Genomic DNA, 18,355 nt, shown 5'->3' on the forward strand with positions numbered 1-18,355 from the left:
TAAGGACATCACACACATCCATGCCCGAGGCAGGATTCGAACCTGCGACCGTAGCGGTCGCGCGGTTCCAGACTGAAGCGCCTAGAACCGCTCGGCCACACCGGCCGGCTAAGATACATTCCTCCAAAACTGTATTAAGAACTACGTCTGCATCACTTCCGCCCTACATCCATAATTATAAAAATGGTTGTGTGTATGTGTTTATGTGTATGTTCCACATCTGTTCCTAAACCACTAAACTGATTTCTACGTAACATTCTATGTATACTCAGTACCGTCAAGCAACAATCGCTGTGGGGGTAAGAAACAACCTATCTATAACAGTTCCGGAGATATGACATCATAAACAATGAGATGCGTGAAAAACTGCTGCGTCATGCATGACTTTTAAATTTATTACTTCCTTGCCTAAATCTATTCGCAATAAATTTTGCAGGTGGTATCCACATATGCCGTTAAGGGCACCTACAAATTTATATCGTAATCCAACACAGTGTTCAGGAAAAACGACGTCATAAACGCTGAGACGAGCGTAAAAATGCCGTGTCCTGCAGTCGTGTAAACTTAAGGGCATCACTGACACCTGGCAAGTCTTTGCTCAGCTTTTAACTGCGAAGAACAAAGGCCAGTGGGCAAAAACAACAGCCATCTACATAGCTACGAAGAGTCGTTGCCATAGAGACGTTTACAAAATCGCACTGCAGACACGCGAAGCAGCTCCACCCAGTTTATGGTTTAAGTGTCCGCCCCCGGTAGCTGAAAAAAAAAAAGAAGTGGTCAGCGTGACGGAATGTAAATCCAAAGGGCCCGGGTTCGATTCCCGGCTGGGTCGGAGATTTTCTCCGCTCAGGGACTGGGTGTTGTGTTGTCCCAGTCATCATCATTTCATCCCCATCAACGCGCAAGTCGCCGAAGTGGCGTCAAATCGAAAGACTTGCACCCGGCGAACGGTCTACCCGATGGGAGGCCCTCGTCACACGACATTTCCATTTCCTATGGTTAAGTTACTCAGAACTTTCTGCTCTGTTTTGGGCTGGTATTTGTGTGCATTCTGTTTTTATAGTTCCTTCTCTATAATATTTCTTACGTTAACTGTAATTTCATTCTGTTTTCTGTATGAGAGATTCCTTACATCTACTGCAACTTTAACAGTGGCTGTCAAGTGGTTTACAGAATTTTACTGCAGTGATGGGGCTATTTTGTATTTCAGATCTTTTGTAAGGAGACATGTGTCGTTATCTGTAAATTCTATATTTGTGAAATTTTCTAAACGTGTGTAAAATTGGAAATGAGATTCATATTCATGTATACTGCGGAGGGAGCGCGCCACGGGCGGAGGGTATTTAAATCGGCCGCCGCCGCGACCGAACCCAGTTCCCTCTGAGCAGCCATAGCGTACGGATCTCCGTGCCGGCACGTTCACAGGAGCTCAGTCCGTCAGTTCACCTGATGATGGCGACATGTATGATCGCCGAAATATTGTGCCCGTTGGACACTATAGACCGGCAGCACACCCGTGGATATTTTGATCATATTCATGTATTGTTTGTCGTATGCGATGCTGAATGTGTAGAAGTTTTGTGAATTTCTTGTTACGGGTACATCGATTATGTCTGCTTTTATTCGAAATGTATCTATGTACAAAATGTGAAATTTAATCAAGTTTTTGATGTTACACTGTTACTTAACTTTAGATGTACTATATCGTGTTCTTGATTCACTGTTTCTTTTCGATGTAATTTGTCCTGTATTTCTTATCTTATTCACAATCTTGCTGTAAAGGTCTTGATCTCAGGCACAAGGTCTGGTCTTGCTGTCACTTTTATGTAGACATATGTAGGAATGACATTATATCGAAGGCAGTGCTTATTATATGTGATGCCTTCAAGTATCTTCGCTAATTTGACTTTTAAGAGAATAAAACTCAGCATGTTCCCCTTTATTTTATAAGATGATATCCTCAACATTTTTTTTTCTTTACGGCCAGCAGCATAATATACGTCTGATGAAGACATGATTGTTAGAATAGATGCACCAAATGGCTGCTTATGATAATTAATCTTTATTCACGACCGACTGTTGCAATATACGTAGCGAATCTCTCATACAGAAAACAGAATGAAATTACAGTTAACGCGACAAACATTATAGGGGAGAAAGTATGCGAACAGACTGTATACAAATACCAGCCCAAGACAGAACTGAACATTCTGAGTAACATACACCATTAACTGCTATTAACTGATGCTATAGCATTAAAAGCTGATAAAGGCAATAGAATGGTCACACTTAACGAAACCGACTGTGTAGATAAGGTCATGTCATTCTTTGCCTCACAACACTACCAACAGTTGCGCCCAGTGTACAAAAACTACCCGGGAAGTTTGTACGACTGCTTCATAATTTTGGAGATGTTTTCACGAATACAAGGAAATGAATTTTTTTCGATATTGCGCCACAAACGCAGTTCATTTTTTGTTTCCGTTTCTAAAAATGAATTGGCAAAATGAATAGCTGGGCAGTGCAGGGTTTGTCAGCTCGCCATGTTGTAATCTATAAGAAAGTATTTTTAGCGTATAAATTGACCATCTTGAAACTTTGTCTGTGAGCTTTAAAATGTAAGAAATAAAGAGTAAATGAAGAAAAAGAACGAAACATATATTTCGGACCATTTGTATAGCAGGTACGCAAAGATCAAGAGACCGGTAGAGAAGCAGAAATAGCTGAAAGGTTGACGCCAAAAAAGGCAACATTACCAATAAGGCAAAAGAAGGAAATAAGCGGTACGGAGAAGCTGTTAACTGCTGAGATATTTTTTGGTGGCGTCTCGCTCCATAAGAGCTACTTCCATTAGGACGGAGGGCTGTCTGTTGACCTTAGTGGCGTTCGCTTGGCACTGGGGAGACACCTCTCAGTCGGCGTTTCCTGCCGTTGTTAATTCTACCTGTCGCTCCAGAGATAGGTCCGTGCGCTCCGAAATACGCCGTCGCCGGTTGGATCTCGGCGCGGGCCGCTGACGCCCCGGCTGGAAATAGCCTCGTTTCCGGACCTCCTCGCCTCCGCCTCCAGCTCCAGCGCCGCGGTCTTTTTATCCTCGCAGCCGCCCTCCGCCTCCGCCGCCCCCGCTGCGCGCGACGCCGACGACCGCCTCAGTAATTCTGTCACGGCCCTCCGCGGCATTAAACAGCGCACGTCCTTTTTGAATGGCGGACTTCCTGCCGGCATCTCTCTCGGGACGCCACACACGGAGTTCGCGTCGCCCCGTAGCTCACAATACCTACGCTAAACGCATCGAAACCTTGGAAATGGGCCGTTACGTGGGGGGGACAGGACAGCCACTTCACGCGTCTTCATCTGCGAGGTGCCAGCCAGAGGCGCCCCGCAAACGAGCTGCCTCCGGGCGGCGGAACTCGTAACGGCACGATTCCTGTTCGTCGTTTTATGGGCTGCCTCTTCTACGCTCTGTTGTAAACCATTGCCGCTCTCTCTCTTTTCTTCCTTCGTTACGGTCCTCAGAGGACCGCGGGTACGCCCTTCACGGATCGTCTTCTATTCCACTCTCCCGCGATGACTCCTTTGAAAGGGCACGACCGACTTCCGTCCCCATCTTCACCTGTTCCGAGTTTGTACTCCATTTCTAATGACCTCATTCTCGACGGTACGTCAAACACTAAACGTCCTTCCTTTTTTTCTCTCTTCCTCCCAGAACGTCTTCATCCTTTCCCATCCCCTCTGTCCCTTTTTTTCCATTACCTTCTGGGTATCCTCTTCTCTTGGTTACTCTACCTACGTCCAAGGTTTTCCTGTCGTCTTCTCTGTCGTTGATCTCTGGTGTATTGGTCAGTGCGTGTCTTTTGTATGTACGGTGCCACATTCACTGTCAGTTTCTTGAGATAAATCAGTTTTCCGTGTAAGCTATTTTATTTTTTTTAAATAGCCACTTTATTGCATGATTCAGCTCTTACCTGATTTCGCTACCTTGGGCATTGTCAGGCTATTTCTGTTACTTGCCAGTAGGAACCTGTAAGTATATAGCTTCATATATTTTCAGCTCTGTGTGCAGGAAGTGACAAGTGATAGCTTCACACAACTATGGTAGCTACGGGCACAACTGCATATACATCACATCTCAAACGTGAAACTCATATGGGTCAAATTTTTCTCTTTTTACGAATGGGTTTCACATCTCAGATGTATATATCGTTTGCGTCCGTAACTAACATCGTTGTGTCAAACTCTTACCAAGGACGAAAATCAAATGTTCGTTGTTCCACACAATGTGAAGAATAAATGATGCTATATGCTTAGAATACTTCACTGCGATGCAACTAACAGAGATAGCTTGATAACGCCTACGTGGGCGAAATTAGCTAATACTTAAATCATGAAATGAAGTGATTATTTCCAAAATTAAATCAGCCTGCTCAGGGAAATGACTTCCCTCAAAAAGTTTTCCTTCCCTTCTATCTTGATTGCCAATTCCAGCTAGTCTTTCCAGAGTTCAGCAACCAGGTTGCTCCCTGTGTTTCCTCTTGCTCTACACATAATCTTTTAGTTGTACAGTCCATTATCGTCCTGATCACCTGGACCGAAAACCTTGCCTTTTTCTGTCGGATTTCTCCATATATTGTTCTCGTAATCCAGTAGAGTTATTCCTTAAGTCTTCCATGCATCTGTCACCACCTTCTTCAGGGCTCAGTATTTTGCATAATATCTTAGAGCTTTCTGTAGACACACAATTTTTATTCTATTTATGCCTCTGGTCACACAGAAGGCTGGTCTCATCTCCATCTATCATCTCGTTATTGCTCCTGTTTCTTCCTGTTATGCAGAGCATCCCAGGAGAATTGTTCAATATTCAGGGATGCAAAGGAACGATCATTGGAAGTAAAAAAGTATAGTATGCAAGGGGTCTAAAATTCATTGCGTAACAGTTACGAGCATTACTTCATCTTCGTTAATCTCTTCTACGGCAAGCTTTTTTCTTTCCCTTTTTGAGTGATGAAAGTATGGATCAAAACAAGGAAAAAATGTACAGTAAAAATGGGATATAAAGTGGATACCTTGACAGCTACGAGTATCTTCGCTAATGTGAAACAAATCTCTTCTACTGAAGGTACCCTCCACCGTTGCACCCCACAGCATGCATGTACATGTAAATGTAGAAATGTAACTTCAAAATCAGGATGATTTTATCTATGGATTTTCGTCTGTGGACGCTTACCACTATGAATACGTTAGTATTTGTCACCATTGTTCTAAGGTTTTTACTGCACTAAGTCCTAAGAGGGATGGAGAGAGAAAGAGCGAGAGACACAGAGAGAGAGAGAGAGGGGGGGGGGGAGATGGAGGGAGAGAGAGAAAAAGGGCCGGAGGGAGGAGGGAGGAGAAAGACGTGGGAGACTGACCTCGTATGGTGTTGGCGGCGGAGACGAGCAGGCCCTCCAGCGACCTGGAGTTGTGGTGCAGCAGCGCCTGGAAGTCCCTCTGCACCAGCCGCTGGAGCGCCGACTCCATCTCGGGCGTGCAGCACGACGTCTCGGACACGCACACGGTCAGCTCACGGCCTGCAACACCAGGTATTCGGAGGACACGATTAGTAAGCAACCAAAAGCAGCCTGGGGCAGCTGAAACAACAAGCAGATAATGAACAGAATGAAATTTTCACTCTGCAGCGGAGTGTGCGCCGATATGAAACTTCCTGGCAGATTAAAACTGTGTGCCGGACCGAGACTCGAACTCGGGACCTTTGCCTTTCGCGGGCAAGTGATCTACCAACTGAGCTACCCAAGCACGACTCACGCCCCGTCCTCACAGCTTTACTTCTGCCAGTACCTCGTCTCCTACCTTCCAAACTTTACAGAAGCTCTCCTGCGAACCTTGCAGAACTAGCACTCCTGAAAGAAAGACGAGGTACTGGCAGAAGTAAAGCTGTGAGGACGGGGCGTGAGTCGTGCTTGGGTAGCTCAGTTGGTAGAGCTCTTGTCCGCGAAAGGCAAAGGTCCCGAGTTCGAATGTCGGTCCGGCACACAGTTTTAATCTGCTAGGAAGTTTCAGATAATGAACCCTCTGTCAGCTACAAAGTCGTTATGTTCCCAGAAAGAATTTTCATTTGGCAGTGGAGTGTGCGCTGATTTTAAACTTCGTGGAAAAATAAAACCACATTCCGGACGGGAGCACGAACCTGGAATCTTCGCCTTTCACTGATGAATGATGCTCTGGGGACTGACCTATACTAGCACGACTCACGATCCGTGCGCCTAGCTTTACTTCCCCCAACACCTCGCCTCCTATCTTCTAAACTAAACAGAAGTTCAACATACCTTGCGGAGCTAGCACGCCGCGGAACAAAGGATATTGCAGAGACAGAGCACTAAACATATCTGCGATATTCTTGCATTCAATTAATCAAGTGAGGAACCTCTATTGCGAGTCCTAGATAGTTCAAAATAGGTAATATACGCTTGATCAGGCCTTTCATTAAAACGGTTAATAATTTTTTCAGTAAATATTGTTTTATGTTTCGTTAAGGGGTACAGAAATTTCGTTTGAACGTGGGCATGCTGTCAGTAACGCATTCCACGGGAGAAAGACTTGACGTAAAAATTGCACATGAGGTTTCTAGATTAAAATAAGACATTGGTTTTTATGCTTGTAAAACACTTCACACCTAAACTGAATGACTCGTAACGACACCAAAAATATAGCGTACTGAGAGAAAAGGGAGAAGAAATGCAGAAAAAGACACAAAGTCATAAATTTAGACAACATTTGTCTATGGAGAGCAACGACCTGATGCTATATTTCTCGTGATACCACTACCGTACACAGTGTGTTCATCTTAACCTAAGACACAGAAAGCGGGAATATTGCTGAGTAATGTTATGTTGTCCAAAAACTTAGGCATAAAGTTATGTGTAGTTGTTTGTAGTCTTATCTGTCAATGATGTTCAGCACTGGTAAGAAGTTCAACACACTGCAACCAAGAAGATCCCTATGTTCAGCGGAATATAAAGCGGACCACGAGAACTCCATTCCATCGTCGCCTAGAATTCTGTTTGTTGGGAAGTGGTAGCTGCGTGCCGTATTTTGTTGCTCTATGTCTCTGTATGCGCAGGTATTGTTCGATGTGAACAATTCCTCAAAACTTTATCACCTTGTGCTATAGCTGGATTTTATTTCTCTTTGCATTGCGATGCTCTTTATCTCACAAATGTACTTTTCTTTCTAAAGTTCCTAGTTTTTCATAGTTGTACCAAAGAATCTAGGCATACTATATATTACCTCTACAGGTTATAACTCAGTGAATATTTCCAGAATGAAAAATTATTAGGTAAATATGCCGGTCGACAACGATAACCTCCTACAGTCCGCAGCTCGTGGTCGTGCGGTAGCGTTCTCGCTTCCCACGCCCGGGTTCCCGGGTTCGATTCCCGGCGGGGTCAGGGATTTTCTCTGCCTCGTGATGACTGGGTGTTGTGTGATGTCCTTAGGTTAGTTAGGTTTAAGTAGTTCTAAGGTCTAGGGGACTGATGACCATAGATGTTAAGTCCCATAGAGCTCAGAGCCATTTGAACCATTTGATAACCTCCTACAACACTCGGCCAGGAATTTTTCTCTTGTAGCTGCAACGTCAACAACTGCCAAAACAGAAGAAGGAAAAGAATTATTACACCCGAGCACCTGATTATCTGAAAAACGGAAAGGTTTTTAGGCCCAGGTAATTTGTGTTGTTGCAGAATACAAGAAAATTAAAATATTACCAATTATAAAAATATATCTACTTATTATAGAACCAACAAACGGCAAATGCTGAAAGAGGAAAAATCATTTATTGTTATTTACACAACTCATATTCGGCGGACCCTCTAACCGTTGCTTACCAGCCTCTCACATGAAAAAGAATCCTTACATTTTACAACATTGCTGTAACAAATGTAACAGGACATTTAATGGCAATTCACAGGTATGTCATTGATTTTTAATAAAACAACTGTAACATAAAATGACAACTTAGGAAAAAAAGGAAAGGAAGAAAAGAAGGCAGAGAAAAGGAGAAGGGTGGATTGAATGAAATACATGCTTCAGATTGTGGGTAACAATTTAGATAAACTAAGAATTGTAGTAGCATTCAGAAACCTAAAGATTTAATTTATTCATTACAAGACATAAGTTACTAGCTTAATTCTAAAATTGGGAAGACACTTGTTCACTGTAATGTTATGTGAAGGTTATTCCAGAGCCGACTGCTGGCAGTACTTGGAGGAAATACACACATGAGAGCAATTATATTACAGATGTTTGTTGCTGGAAAGAGAAAGAGATAGAGAGGGGGGGAGGGAGAGGGAGAGAGGAAGGGAGGGACAGCGCCTCTGCTGTCGCCACGAATGCAGTAACTCGAGCAAGTGCGCCTGCTACGTGACCCGGATGAAGCCAAATGTTGCACTAGCAGTCGAAGCAGTTACAAGGTTTAGAGACGCAGCAAGTGATAGGCTGGAAAAAGTCTATTGTAGTTGCCGATCTTTAACAGAAATTAACGCTATTACTTATACAAGAATACAAAAATAATGAATATTAACAATAATAAAACTGAGGAAATTAATACCAATAAACGACTCAAATAAGACTGCAGCCTGTCACCAGTCTTATACATTGTGTATATACAATGAAGCGCCGAAGATACTCGCATAGGCATGCGTATTCAAATACAGATATGTGCAAATATGTAGTACACGGCGCTACGGTCGGCAACGCCTAAATAAGACAAGAATTGCCTGGCGCGGTTGTTAGATCTGCTACTGCTGCTACAATGGCACGGTATCAAGATATACGTGAGTCTGGACGTGTGTTATAGTCGGCGCACGAGCGATTGGACACAGCATCTCCGAGGTGGCGATGCGTGGGAACTTTCCCGTAAGACCATTTCACGAGTGTACCGTGAATATCAGTAATTCGGTAAAACATCAAATCTCGGACGTCGCTCAGGCTGGAATAGATCCAACAAGAACGGGACCAACGACGACTGAAGAGAATCGTTCAACGTGACATAAGTGCAATCCTGACGCAAATTGCTGCAGATTTCAGTGCTGGGCCATCAACAAGTGTCAGCGCGCGAACCTTTCAAAGAAACAGCATCTATATGGGCTTTCGGAACCGAAGCCCACTCGTGTACCCTTAATGACTGCACGACACAAAGCTTTACGCCTCCCCTGGGCCCGTCAACCACGACTTTGGACTGTTGATGACTGGAAACACGTTGACTGGTCGGACGAGTCTCTTTTCAAATTGTGTCAAATGGTTCAAATGGCTCTGAGCACTATGGGACTCAACATCTGAGGTCATCAGTCCCATAGAACTTAGAACTACTTAAACCTAACTAACCTAAAGACATCACACACATCCATGCCCGAGGCAGGATTCGAACCTGCGACAGTAGCAGTCTCGCGGTTCCGGACTGAAGTGCCTAGAACCACACGGCCACCGCGGCCGGCTCAAATTGTATCGAGCGGATGGACGTGTACGGGGACAGCCTCATGAATCCGTGGATCCTGCATGTTAGCAGAGGACTGTTAAAGGTGGTGGATGCTCTGTAATTGCGAGGGACGTGTACAATTGGACTGATATGGAGTCCCTGGAACGTCTAGATACGACTCTGCTAGGTGACACGAACGTACGTATCCTGTCCGATCACCTGCATCCATTCATGTTCATTGTGCATTCCGACGGACTTGGGCAATTCCAGTAGAACAATGCGACACTCCATTCTTCCCGAAATGCTACAGAGTGGCTCCAGGAACACTCCTGTGAGTTTAAACACTTCCGCTGGCCACCAAACCCCCCAGTCATGAACATTATTGGGCATCTCTTGGATGCCATGCAACGTGCTGTTCAGAAGGGATCTCCACCCCTTCGTACTCTTACGGCTTTATGGACAGCCCTGCAGAGTTCATGGTGTCAATTCCCTCCAGAACTGCTTCAGACATCAGTCGAGTCCATTCCACGTCGTGTTGCGACACTTCTGCGTGCTCGCAGGGGGCCCTACACGATATTAGGCAGGTGTACCAGTTTCTTTGGCTTTTAGTGTAAAAGAGTTGTTTAAGAAGTGGATAGAAGAAGTAAATATGGGTAAACAGATTAATAGAAATAAATATGTCAGTTCCTTATGTATATAGGTAATGTAGCAATTTCGGAAGCAAGTAAAAATCAACTACAAAAAGCAGTGTATAAACGACATGAATTAGGGACAAGAGAATGTGATCTTCGTGTATTAGTACTCATCATGGCTCAGTACTCATCGTGGCTCATCATGTTAAATAACCCAGCCGCTCAAAAATAATATTAGATAATACACCACTTTAATAGGTCTCCAACTGTAATTATGTACGATGCATATGAACTATGATTTGGACAACGATATAGAAAAGATTAGCAGATACCAGTCAGTACACAGAATGATGAACAAAACATTCCGAAACAAATTTCGGAAGGAAATAAAATTAAAATTTTATCAAACAATGGCTACACATGTATTTCTATATATGTGTGTGTGTGTGTCATAGATCCCCAAAAAAGTGATGAAAGTAAACTACAAGAAGCTGAAATGAGATTTCTCAGAAAATGTAGATATGTTACCGGGGAAGACCTTATAAGAAATGAGGACATTAGGTATCAAATAGATATATATAACGTTAGTGAAAGGACTGGAGGGAAAAAAAACATTATGGGTGATGTGTTGGTGAATGTGCCAACACCTTGTAGATAGAGGAGACCGAAATGCACGCTATCTAACGCAGACGGGCGTGAATTCTGGAACAGGATAAGTAGTGAATTCTAATAAGAAAAGTATGCAGCTCCTCTAATACTTAACTTTTATTCCTTCCTTTGTATACATCGTTCTTGATGAGACATCTGGAGATTGTGGCGATACAAGTGCGAATCTTTAGATACAAGCTATCTAAGGCTAATGGCGCCTTGCTAAGTCGTAGCCATTAACTTAGCTGAGGGCTATTCTGTCTCTCGGCAAATGAGAGCAAAGGCTTCGTCCGTATAGGCGCTAGCAACGTCGTCGTACAACTGGGGCGAGTTCTCGTACGTCTCTCGAGACCTGCCGTGTGGTGGCGCTCGGTCTGCGATCACACAGTGGCGACACGCGGGTCCGACATGTACTAATGGACCGCGGCCGATTTAAGCTACCACCTAGCAAGTGTGGTGTCTGGCAGTGACACCACAATGGGAACATCACCATTAAAGAATGTGTATAGAGAGACTACCATATCTGAGTTGTTTAGCAGTCACGAGGAACAGGTACAACTGATTAAACCTTGAAATACAGGAGAAGAGAGGACGGTGGAGAAATTTTGGTGTCACATACATATACGGGGATAATCAATAATGAAAAATGAACAAAAGAATGGTGATAAAAAGCAGAAATGATATAAGGATATGCTCTCCAGTGTTGGTGGACAGTTGAGATTAGCCTTCCAAAGACAGAAACATTATCCTTTTTAAATGTTGTATTTCATTTTAATAAGATGGAAGAATTTTTGTATTTGGTTCAGAAGAATGAATGTATCTCAGTTAAAAGGGTTGGTTCATATGGTTTTCCCTCGCGTCACGATATACGCAGAACTCAAACCTCTTTCCAGAGCTTAGGCACACTGACTTTTGTTGTAATAACGAGGTATTTCACGCGATATAGGCACGATTATCCCCTGTGTGCATGAAATAAAACAATCATACCTTCTTTGCTGTATTTATGGCACTACGAAGCTACCAGAATTGTAATGAAGAAATGCTGTCAGCGTTAGTAACCTAGAAATAGATACCCTCGATGTAGCAAAGCAAATTAGTCCACTAAATAAAGGCAAGTGTTCCGGTCCAGACGATGTACAAATTAGGTTACTTTCGGAGTAAGTTGATGCAATAGCTCCATATTTAGCAGTCATATGCAACAGCTCGCTGGACAAAAGGTCTGTATCTAAAGAGTGCAAAGCTGCACAGATCACACCAATATACAAGGTAGGTAATAAAAGTTATCCGGTAAATCATGGGCCTCTGTCGTTGACATTAATTTGCAGTAAGATTTTGGAATATGTAGTGTGTCCGAACGTTATGAAAAACCTCGAATAATTCGATCTATTAATATAGTGTCAGCATGGATTCAGAAAATACCGTTCTTCCGAAACACAAATGACTTTATTGTCTTGGAGTAATGAGTGAGATCGACAGAGAATCTCAAAATGATTCCATTTATTTATAGACTTCCAGAAGACTTTCGACTCAGTTCGTCACAAGCGGTTTCTAATCAGATTGCGTGCTTATGGAGTATCGTCGCAGTTGTGCGAATGGAGTTGTTATCGGAAAAGTCAGAGTTGTTAGTAAGTGACGGGCAGTCATCGAGAGAAACAGAAGCGACATCTGGCGTTCCCCAGGCAAATGCCATAGGGCGCTGCTGTTCTTATCTCTATAAACGATTGGATAACATAACCAACCCTTAGATTATTTGTAGAGGATGCTGTCACTTACCGTTTTGTAAAGTCATCAGAAGATCAACAGCAATTGCAAAATGATTTAGACTAGATATCTGTATGATGTTTACAACGGCAATTTATGCTGAATAATAAAAAGCGCGAGATCCTTTACATTAGTATTAAAAGAGATCCGTTAAACTTCAGTTATACGATAAATGACACAAATCTAAGGACTGTAAATTCAACCAAATGTCTGGGGTAACGATTACGAACAACTTGAATTGAAACAACCACATAGATAACGTTGTGAGGCAGGCGAACCAAAGACTACAATTTTATGGATATATAACATTTAGAAGATGTAACAAATCCTCTGAAGAGACTGCCTACACTACGCTTGTCTGTCCTTTGCTAGGGTTCTGCTATAAGATAGGACTGATGCGGGACATTGAAAAAGTTCAGAAGGGCAGTTCGTTTGGTATCGTCCCGAAATACGGGAGAGAATATCTTGGATACGATGCGTGAGTTTTAGTGACTACCATTTAAACAAAGGAGTTTTTCGTTGCGGCGAAATATTTTTACGAAATTTCAACCACCATCATTGTCCTCTGAATGCGAAAATGTTTTGTTGACTGCCACCTATACAGGTAGAGATGAAAATCGTAATAAAATAAGAAAAATGAGAGCTCACGTGGAAAGATTTTAGTATTTGTTTTTCCCTCGTGCTATTCGAGAGTAGAACGAACCAAAGTGGTTCGATGAACTCTCTGACAAGTTCTTAATTGTGAATTGCCGAGTAGTGATGTATACCTATGTACAAGCGTGTTTGCATCGTAGCCGCGCTTTCAGATTGTGACGTCACGCGCGACGGATCTGGCTCGACAGCGCAGGTAGCATTCAAGGAATCCTTTAAGAAAAACAGCGCAGGAGCTATCACTCAAAAGCATGCGCGTCTGGGTCCAAGCTCACATTCTAGCAGTTCACAGTATCTTCCTGCAGTAATAGAAAGCCGTCACGCTAGTTGTCAAGTTACACAAGGACTATAACTTCGTGTGACATTGCTTTACTGGCGAGACTGCACGCAGTAACACCAATACACAAAACTGCTCGTATTAGCGCTGTCGATTACCTAACAGCAATACAACTTCACCCAGGCACTGCCGATTGCCAACGTTCTTTGTACAGAAATTCATCCGTTTTTTTAAGAAACGGCTGCAGACGAACGCCTAATTGACTCTACTAAGGACCCGAGCTGTATGAGAGACATCTGCTCCACGAGTCCATTCACAGGGTGTTTGATAATAATTTATAGTGAAAATTGACATGGTTGCGAATCTGTGGTTACGAACCGCCACAGAGTTCAGCAAGAAATATTGCCATCTTCAGCACAAATGTGTTGGACATTTAAACTTGTGTATTAAGTCCCCATCCAATTATGCTCAATTTTTACCCAACAATTTCAGTTTGACAACAAATACAATACTCCTTCAGTGCATTGCGTGTTATATGGTTCAAATGGCTCTGAGCACTATGCGACTTAACTTCTGAGGTCATCAGTCGCCTAGAACTTAGAACTAATTAAACCTAACTAACCTAAGGACATCACACACATCCATGCCCGACGCAGGATTCGAACCTGCGACCGTAGTGGTCGCTCAGCTCCAGACTGTAGCGCCTAGAACCGCACGGCCACTCCGGCCGGCATTGCGTGTTATAATTTACTGTACATTTTACCTGTTAAAGGAGGCGTTCTGCGTATTGTCTTTACATTTAGATACAATGTATTGATCTAAGAATTCCTACTAACACCTCTCGACCATCGCATGAACCTTGACAATACTTGCATTCTCTGCGGATCTTACACTGCATGTGAGTTGCGGCAAAAATGAGAGCGATAGTCGAAAACTTATAACGTTCGGACCTCCACACGCCAAAAAATCTGTTACGATGCTGTACACAGAATCGTGGGCGTGATTTTGTCGTTAAGCGCACCGCAATCAGCGAAGCCCGTCTCTGCTCCCACTTCAATAGAAACTGCAACAATGGTCGCCATGCTGCTGATACTCCCTGGTTCTGCAGGTATCGTCATGATGTCGTCTCGGATACGTGGCTTCTTGCCAACATGTCCTTTCTCTGATACAAGGTACATGATGTGGCTGCGCAGTGCTGGACAATGTAGTAGAAACAAAGAAAAAGCCAAGTTTTGTAAGAAAATAGTAACTGATAGAGAGTAATGTACGTCGTCGAAGTACGAGGGGCGTTCGATAAGTAATGAAACACATTTTTTTCTGAAAGCAGGCTGTTTTTATTTAGCGCTCCAATACACCACACTCTTTGGGGTACAAAATCCTATTCCTCAACATAATCTCCGTTCAATGCGATGGCCTTACGCCGCCTTACTTGGAGGTCCTGTATGCCTGCATGCTACCACTCTACTGGCCGACGTTGGAGCAATTGACTTGCTCCATCAGTAACCACCCAATCATTCACTACTGCTTTCCGCGGAGGGCATCCTTCATTTGGCCAAAGCCATGGCAGTCGGAAGGTGCGTGATCCGGGGTGTAGGATGGATGAGGAAAAACAGTCCAATGACCTTTTGTGAGCTTATAAGGTACTAGGCAAATTTCATTTCCGTATTTTCCAGTTTTATAATTTCGTATCGCGTCTGCAGATACCTTGTAGCATTCAGTCAGGAAAGCGGTATTGCAGAATGCACACAATCGGGAGTAAGGTTTCAGTTCCCAGGCTATTTGAAGGAGCCGGTGGAGCATACGGCGTAGCCAGTGCACGTCTGTGTGAGGCGCTGTGGCTGGACATGAGAACGCCCGTTACATCAGCAGCGGCAGGAAAAACAGTTATTCTGGCGCGATGCAATTAATATTGTTTAACAAATATTTGGTAATAAAAGTAACTTTTTCCAGTGTAGATATTAAAAGAAGCCTATAGGTCATAACAGCTTTCTTACAACAATACTAAAACCTGAGAAATCTATCATCTCGATAAATATATGAATAATTCTTAAACTAGAAGAAAATGTACGAACTGCTACGAAAAATCACAAGTGTCAGTGCGAGTAGAGGCTGCGCGCCATAGTCGCGAGTCGCCGATAGGACGCCTTCGAATCTAGTTCCGTCCTAAGACCGTGCTCACAGGAGGTTACTAGTTTCCGGTTAATCATCCATGATTCATTGTCTTAAAAATTCCAGTTTGTAGTGTTTAGTAAACAAATACACATAATGGCATCCATTTTGAACGTAATTCCGAATAATCCAGCTTCCCGCTTCATCGCTTAGAATCACAGGAAGTAAAGTTCCATTTTACAGATAACCCGACGGCACTGATTCTGTTCCTGCAAGGGGCATAAACTTTGAGAGTTTCTCTGCAAAACAGGTCGAAAGAACCACACACGACGACTCCCTAAGATAGTCCAACGGCGGATTGTCTTAACCTTCGCAAAACTTGGATGCAGAAGCACGGCCAGTCACGTCGTACGCCTCTCAACCGTCCTCTAAGGACTCCACGATTGAACTGAGACATTGCTGGAGGTTAAGTACAAGTTTTCTGCAAGCTCCTCTCGAGTGTGCAGTCTTGTGCGACGCCTTGCGTTGTCGTGGAGAAGGAGAAGTAGTTCAGCGTTTTTGTGGCGACGATCTCATTGGGGGGGGGGGGGGGGGGGGGCACAACTGTGTGCGGCCGGACGGCACGAGGCAGCTCGGACGGGTTTGCGCGACCTCGTTGCGATGATGACAGTCGCTTCGCCCAACGACTCGCATTGCTTTTGTTTACTGCCAGGTCTCCGCAGACATTCTGCAAGGCCCTGTAAATACCTACGATTGTCTCGTTTTCGATCAAAAGAAAATCTGTGACAGCTCTCTTCTAGGAACGCACCCCCGTTACGTCATAAGACTATAGGGGCTGAAGCGAGAATATTCCACGATGCCCCACAAGAAATTCGCCCCTCGTATTGCGACATAGCCACGAAACCACCAAACAACCCGGCACCAGTCAATCGAGTGATTAAGCTAATAACCAAGTGCGTTACAATACACTGTTAACAAGCATAGCTCAACTGAACTCGGAACACGGCGCTATGACTAGACAGAGAACATGGGAAGAGAGGCATAGAGAGAGGGTCTTTGGGAGGGACACATACCCGTTATGAGGAGCCAATAACAGGTCTTGAATGCAATGTGTGACCATATAAGGAGAAATGCCTTTCTCTCTACACCCAGCCTCTAAATACAATGCAGAGCCAATGATATGGTGGTGTGTTTTCAGGATCATGTCATGTCAGGGACAGACGCGGTAATTAGGAAAAATTCCGAATCGAGGGAAAATCCGAATAAAAATCGGTGTGTACGATGACCCATGACAGAATAACAGACCAGATTAACAAGCAATGGGCAGAGAGTAGATGAGCAGGACGCTCCGAATGAGATGAACGGCGGCGGCAAGAGCCAGGCAGGGGCAAAACACATCAGTAGCCATAAAGGGCAAGGCAGAGGGAGTTGCACCAGTGTCAGCACAGGTGACATCACAGGCGAGAAGCTGAGAAACTCTGCGTGTCGTGTCGTGGGTGCAACTTATAGTGAGAGTGTCTTATCATAAGAGACGCAACGGTGCAAGCTAAGCATCGTGTCTGTCCTGAGATATGGTATTTTCATGGGTATGACTCCTTCAATACGAATACACCAAGAGTTTCTGAATAAATTTAGAAGTTGCGTTCCAGCTCTGCTTGATATTACCTCACGTCACCTCCAATCCTTACCTTTTGTAATAGAAGATTTCAGACTACAGCTAGGTCAAGAATCTCTCTCACAAAGACCAACCGCCAAGCTCCCTTTACCATCAGCTGGTATTTTTGTGATCTCTCCGAAGCCTTCGATTGTCTAGCTCATGATACTCGCTTCGAAAAACTCAATTCAGTGGATCTGACGGCTTTGCAGAGAGTTGGTTCGAATCATGCTTGTCAAACAGAGTGTAAAGGGCTGTGCTGAACAACTGATACAGTGTCGGAAAGGTAGAAAATTTTAGTGACGGGGTAAAAAGAAAAAAAAAATCACAAAGGGAGTCCCACAGGGTTCAAGTTTGTATCCATTCCTGTCACTTATATATCTATGTGAATAACCTTCCACAGTACATTCAAAAAACGAAATTGGTACTTTTTGCAGCGTTATAATGATTCGCATTAGAGAGAAACAACAGAAGAGTTAGTAAACCATATTTTCCAAAGAATTAATAAGTGGTTCTCTGAAAATGGACACTCTGCAAGTTTAAAAAAAAAAAAAAAACTCTCCATTCAATTCTCTGTAAAACAAATCAGTAATTGACGTAGCACATGAGCAGCGGACAGTAGCTCCAAATACTTGGGTGTACATGATGATGAAAACTTGAGGTGGAAGAAATATATTATGGAGCTTCTCAAACTTTTACTCTACGTATAACATCTAATCCTGGAAACAAACGTGTCAGTCTCCTGACATATTTCCACTCAAAAAGTGCTGGTTGCAGAAAAGCGAGCATAAATATAATATGTGTTCACCCACGGACATAAGTAGGTAAATCTTCAAGGAGCTAGGCATTTTAACTGCACCGTCGCAACACACATGTTCGCTAGTGAAATTAGTCATAAATAACCCATGACAATTTGACAAGAACAGTTATGTACATATCTACAACAATAGGCGGAAGATGATCTTTATTACCCATTATTACAACATCACTGGATCAGAGAGGAGTTCCGACCACAGCAATAAAAATTTTTGATCATTTTCCCAATAATGTAACATGTCTGGCAGGTAGAGAAGGAAGTTTTATATCTAATTTAAAAGAATTCCTCCTGGACAATTCCTCCTATTCCACTGACGAATCTCTATGTGAAAACT

At 43.4% G+C, this 18,355-nt stretch overlaps 1 protein-coding gene across 1 annotated transcript in view; it reads right to left on the minus strand.

Moving 5' to 3' along the window:
• The window catches only part of LOC126235623 (uncharacterized), a 232,988-nt gene that overhangs the window by 118,883 nt on the left and 95,750 nt on the right, over positions 1 to 18,355 (minus strand). The window contains exon 2 of the mRNA XM_049944335.1: positions 5,409 to 5,567. Coding sequence (XP_049800292.1) covers positions 5,409 to 5,567 — 159 coding nt within the window. The remainder of the gene's footprint in view (positions 1 to 5,408; positions 5,568 to 18,355) is intronic.

Source organism: Schistocerca nitens, chromosome 2 (genome assembly GCF_023898315.1).
Source record: "Schistocerca nitens isolate TAMUIC-IGC-003100 chromosome 2, iqSchNite1.1, whole genome shotgun sequence".
Classification (NCBI taxonomy): Eukaryota; Metazoa; Arthropoda; class Insecta; order Orthoptera; family Acrididae; genus Schistocerca; species Schistocerca nitens.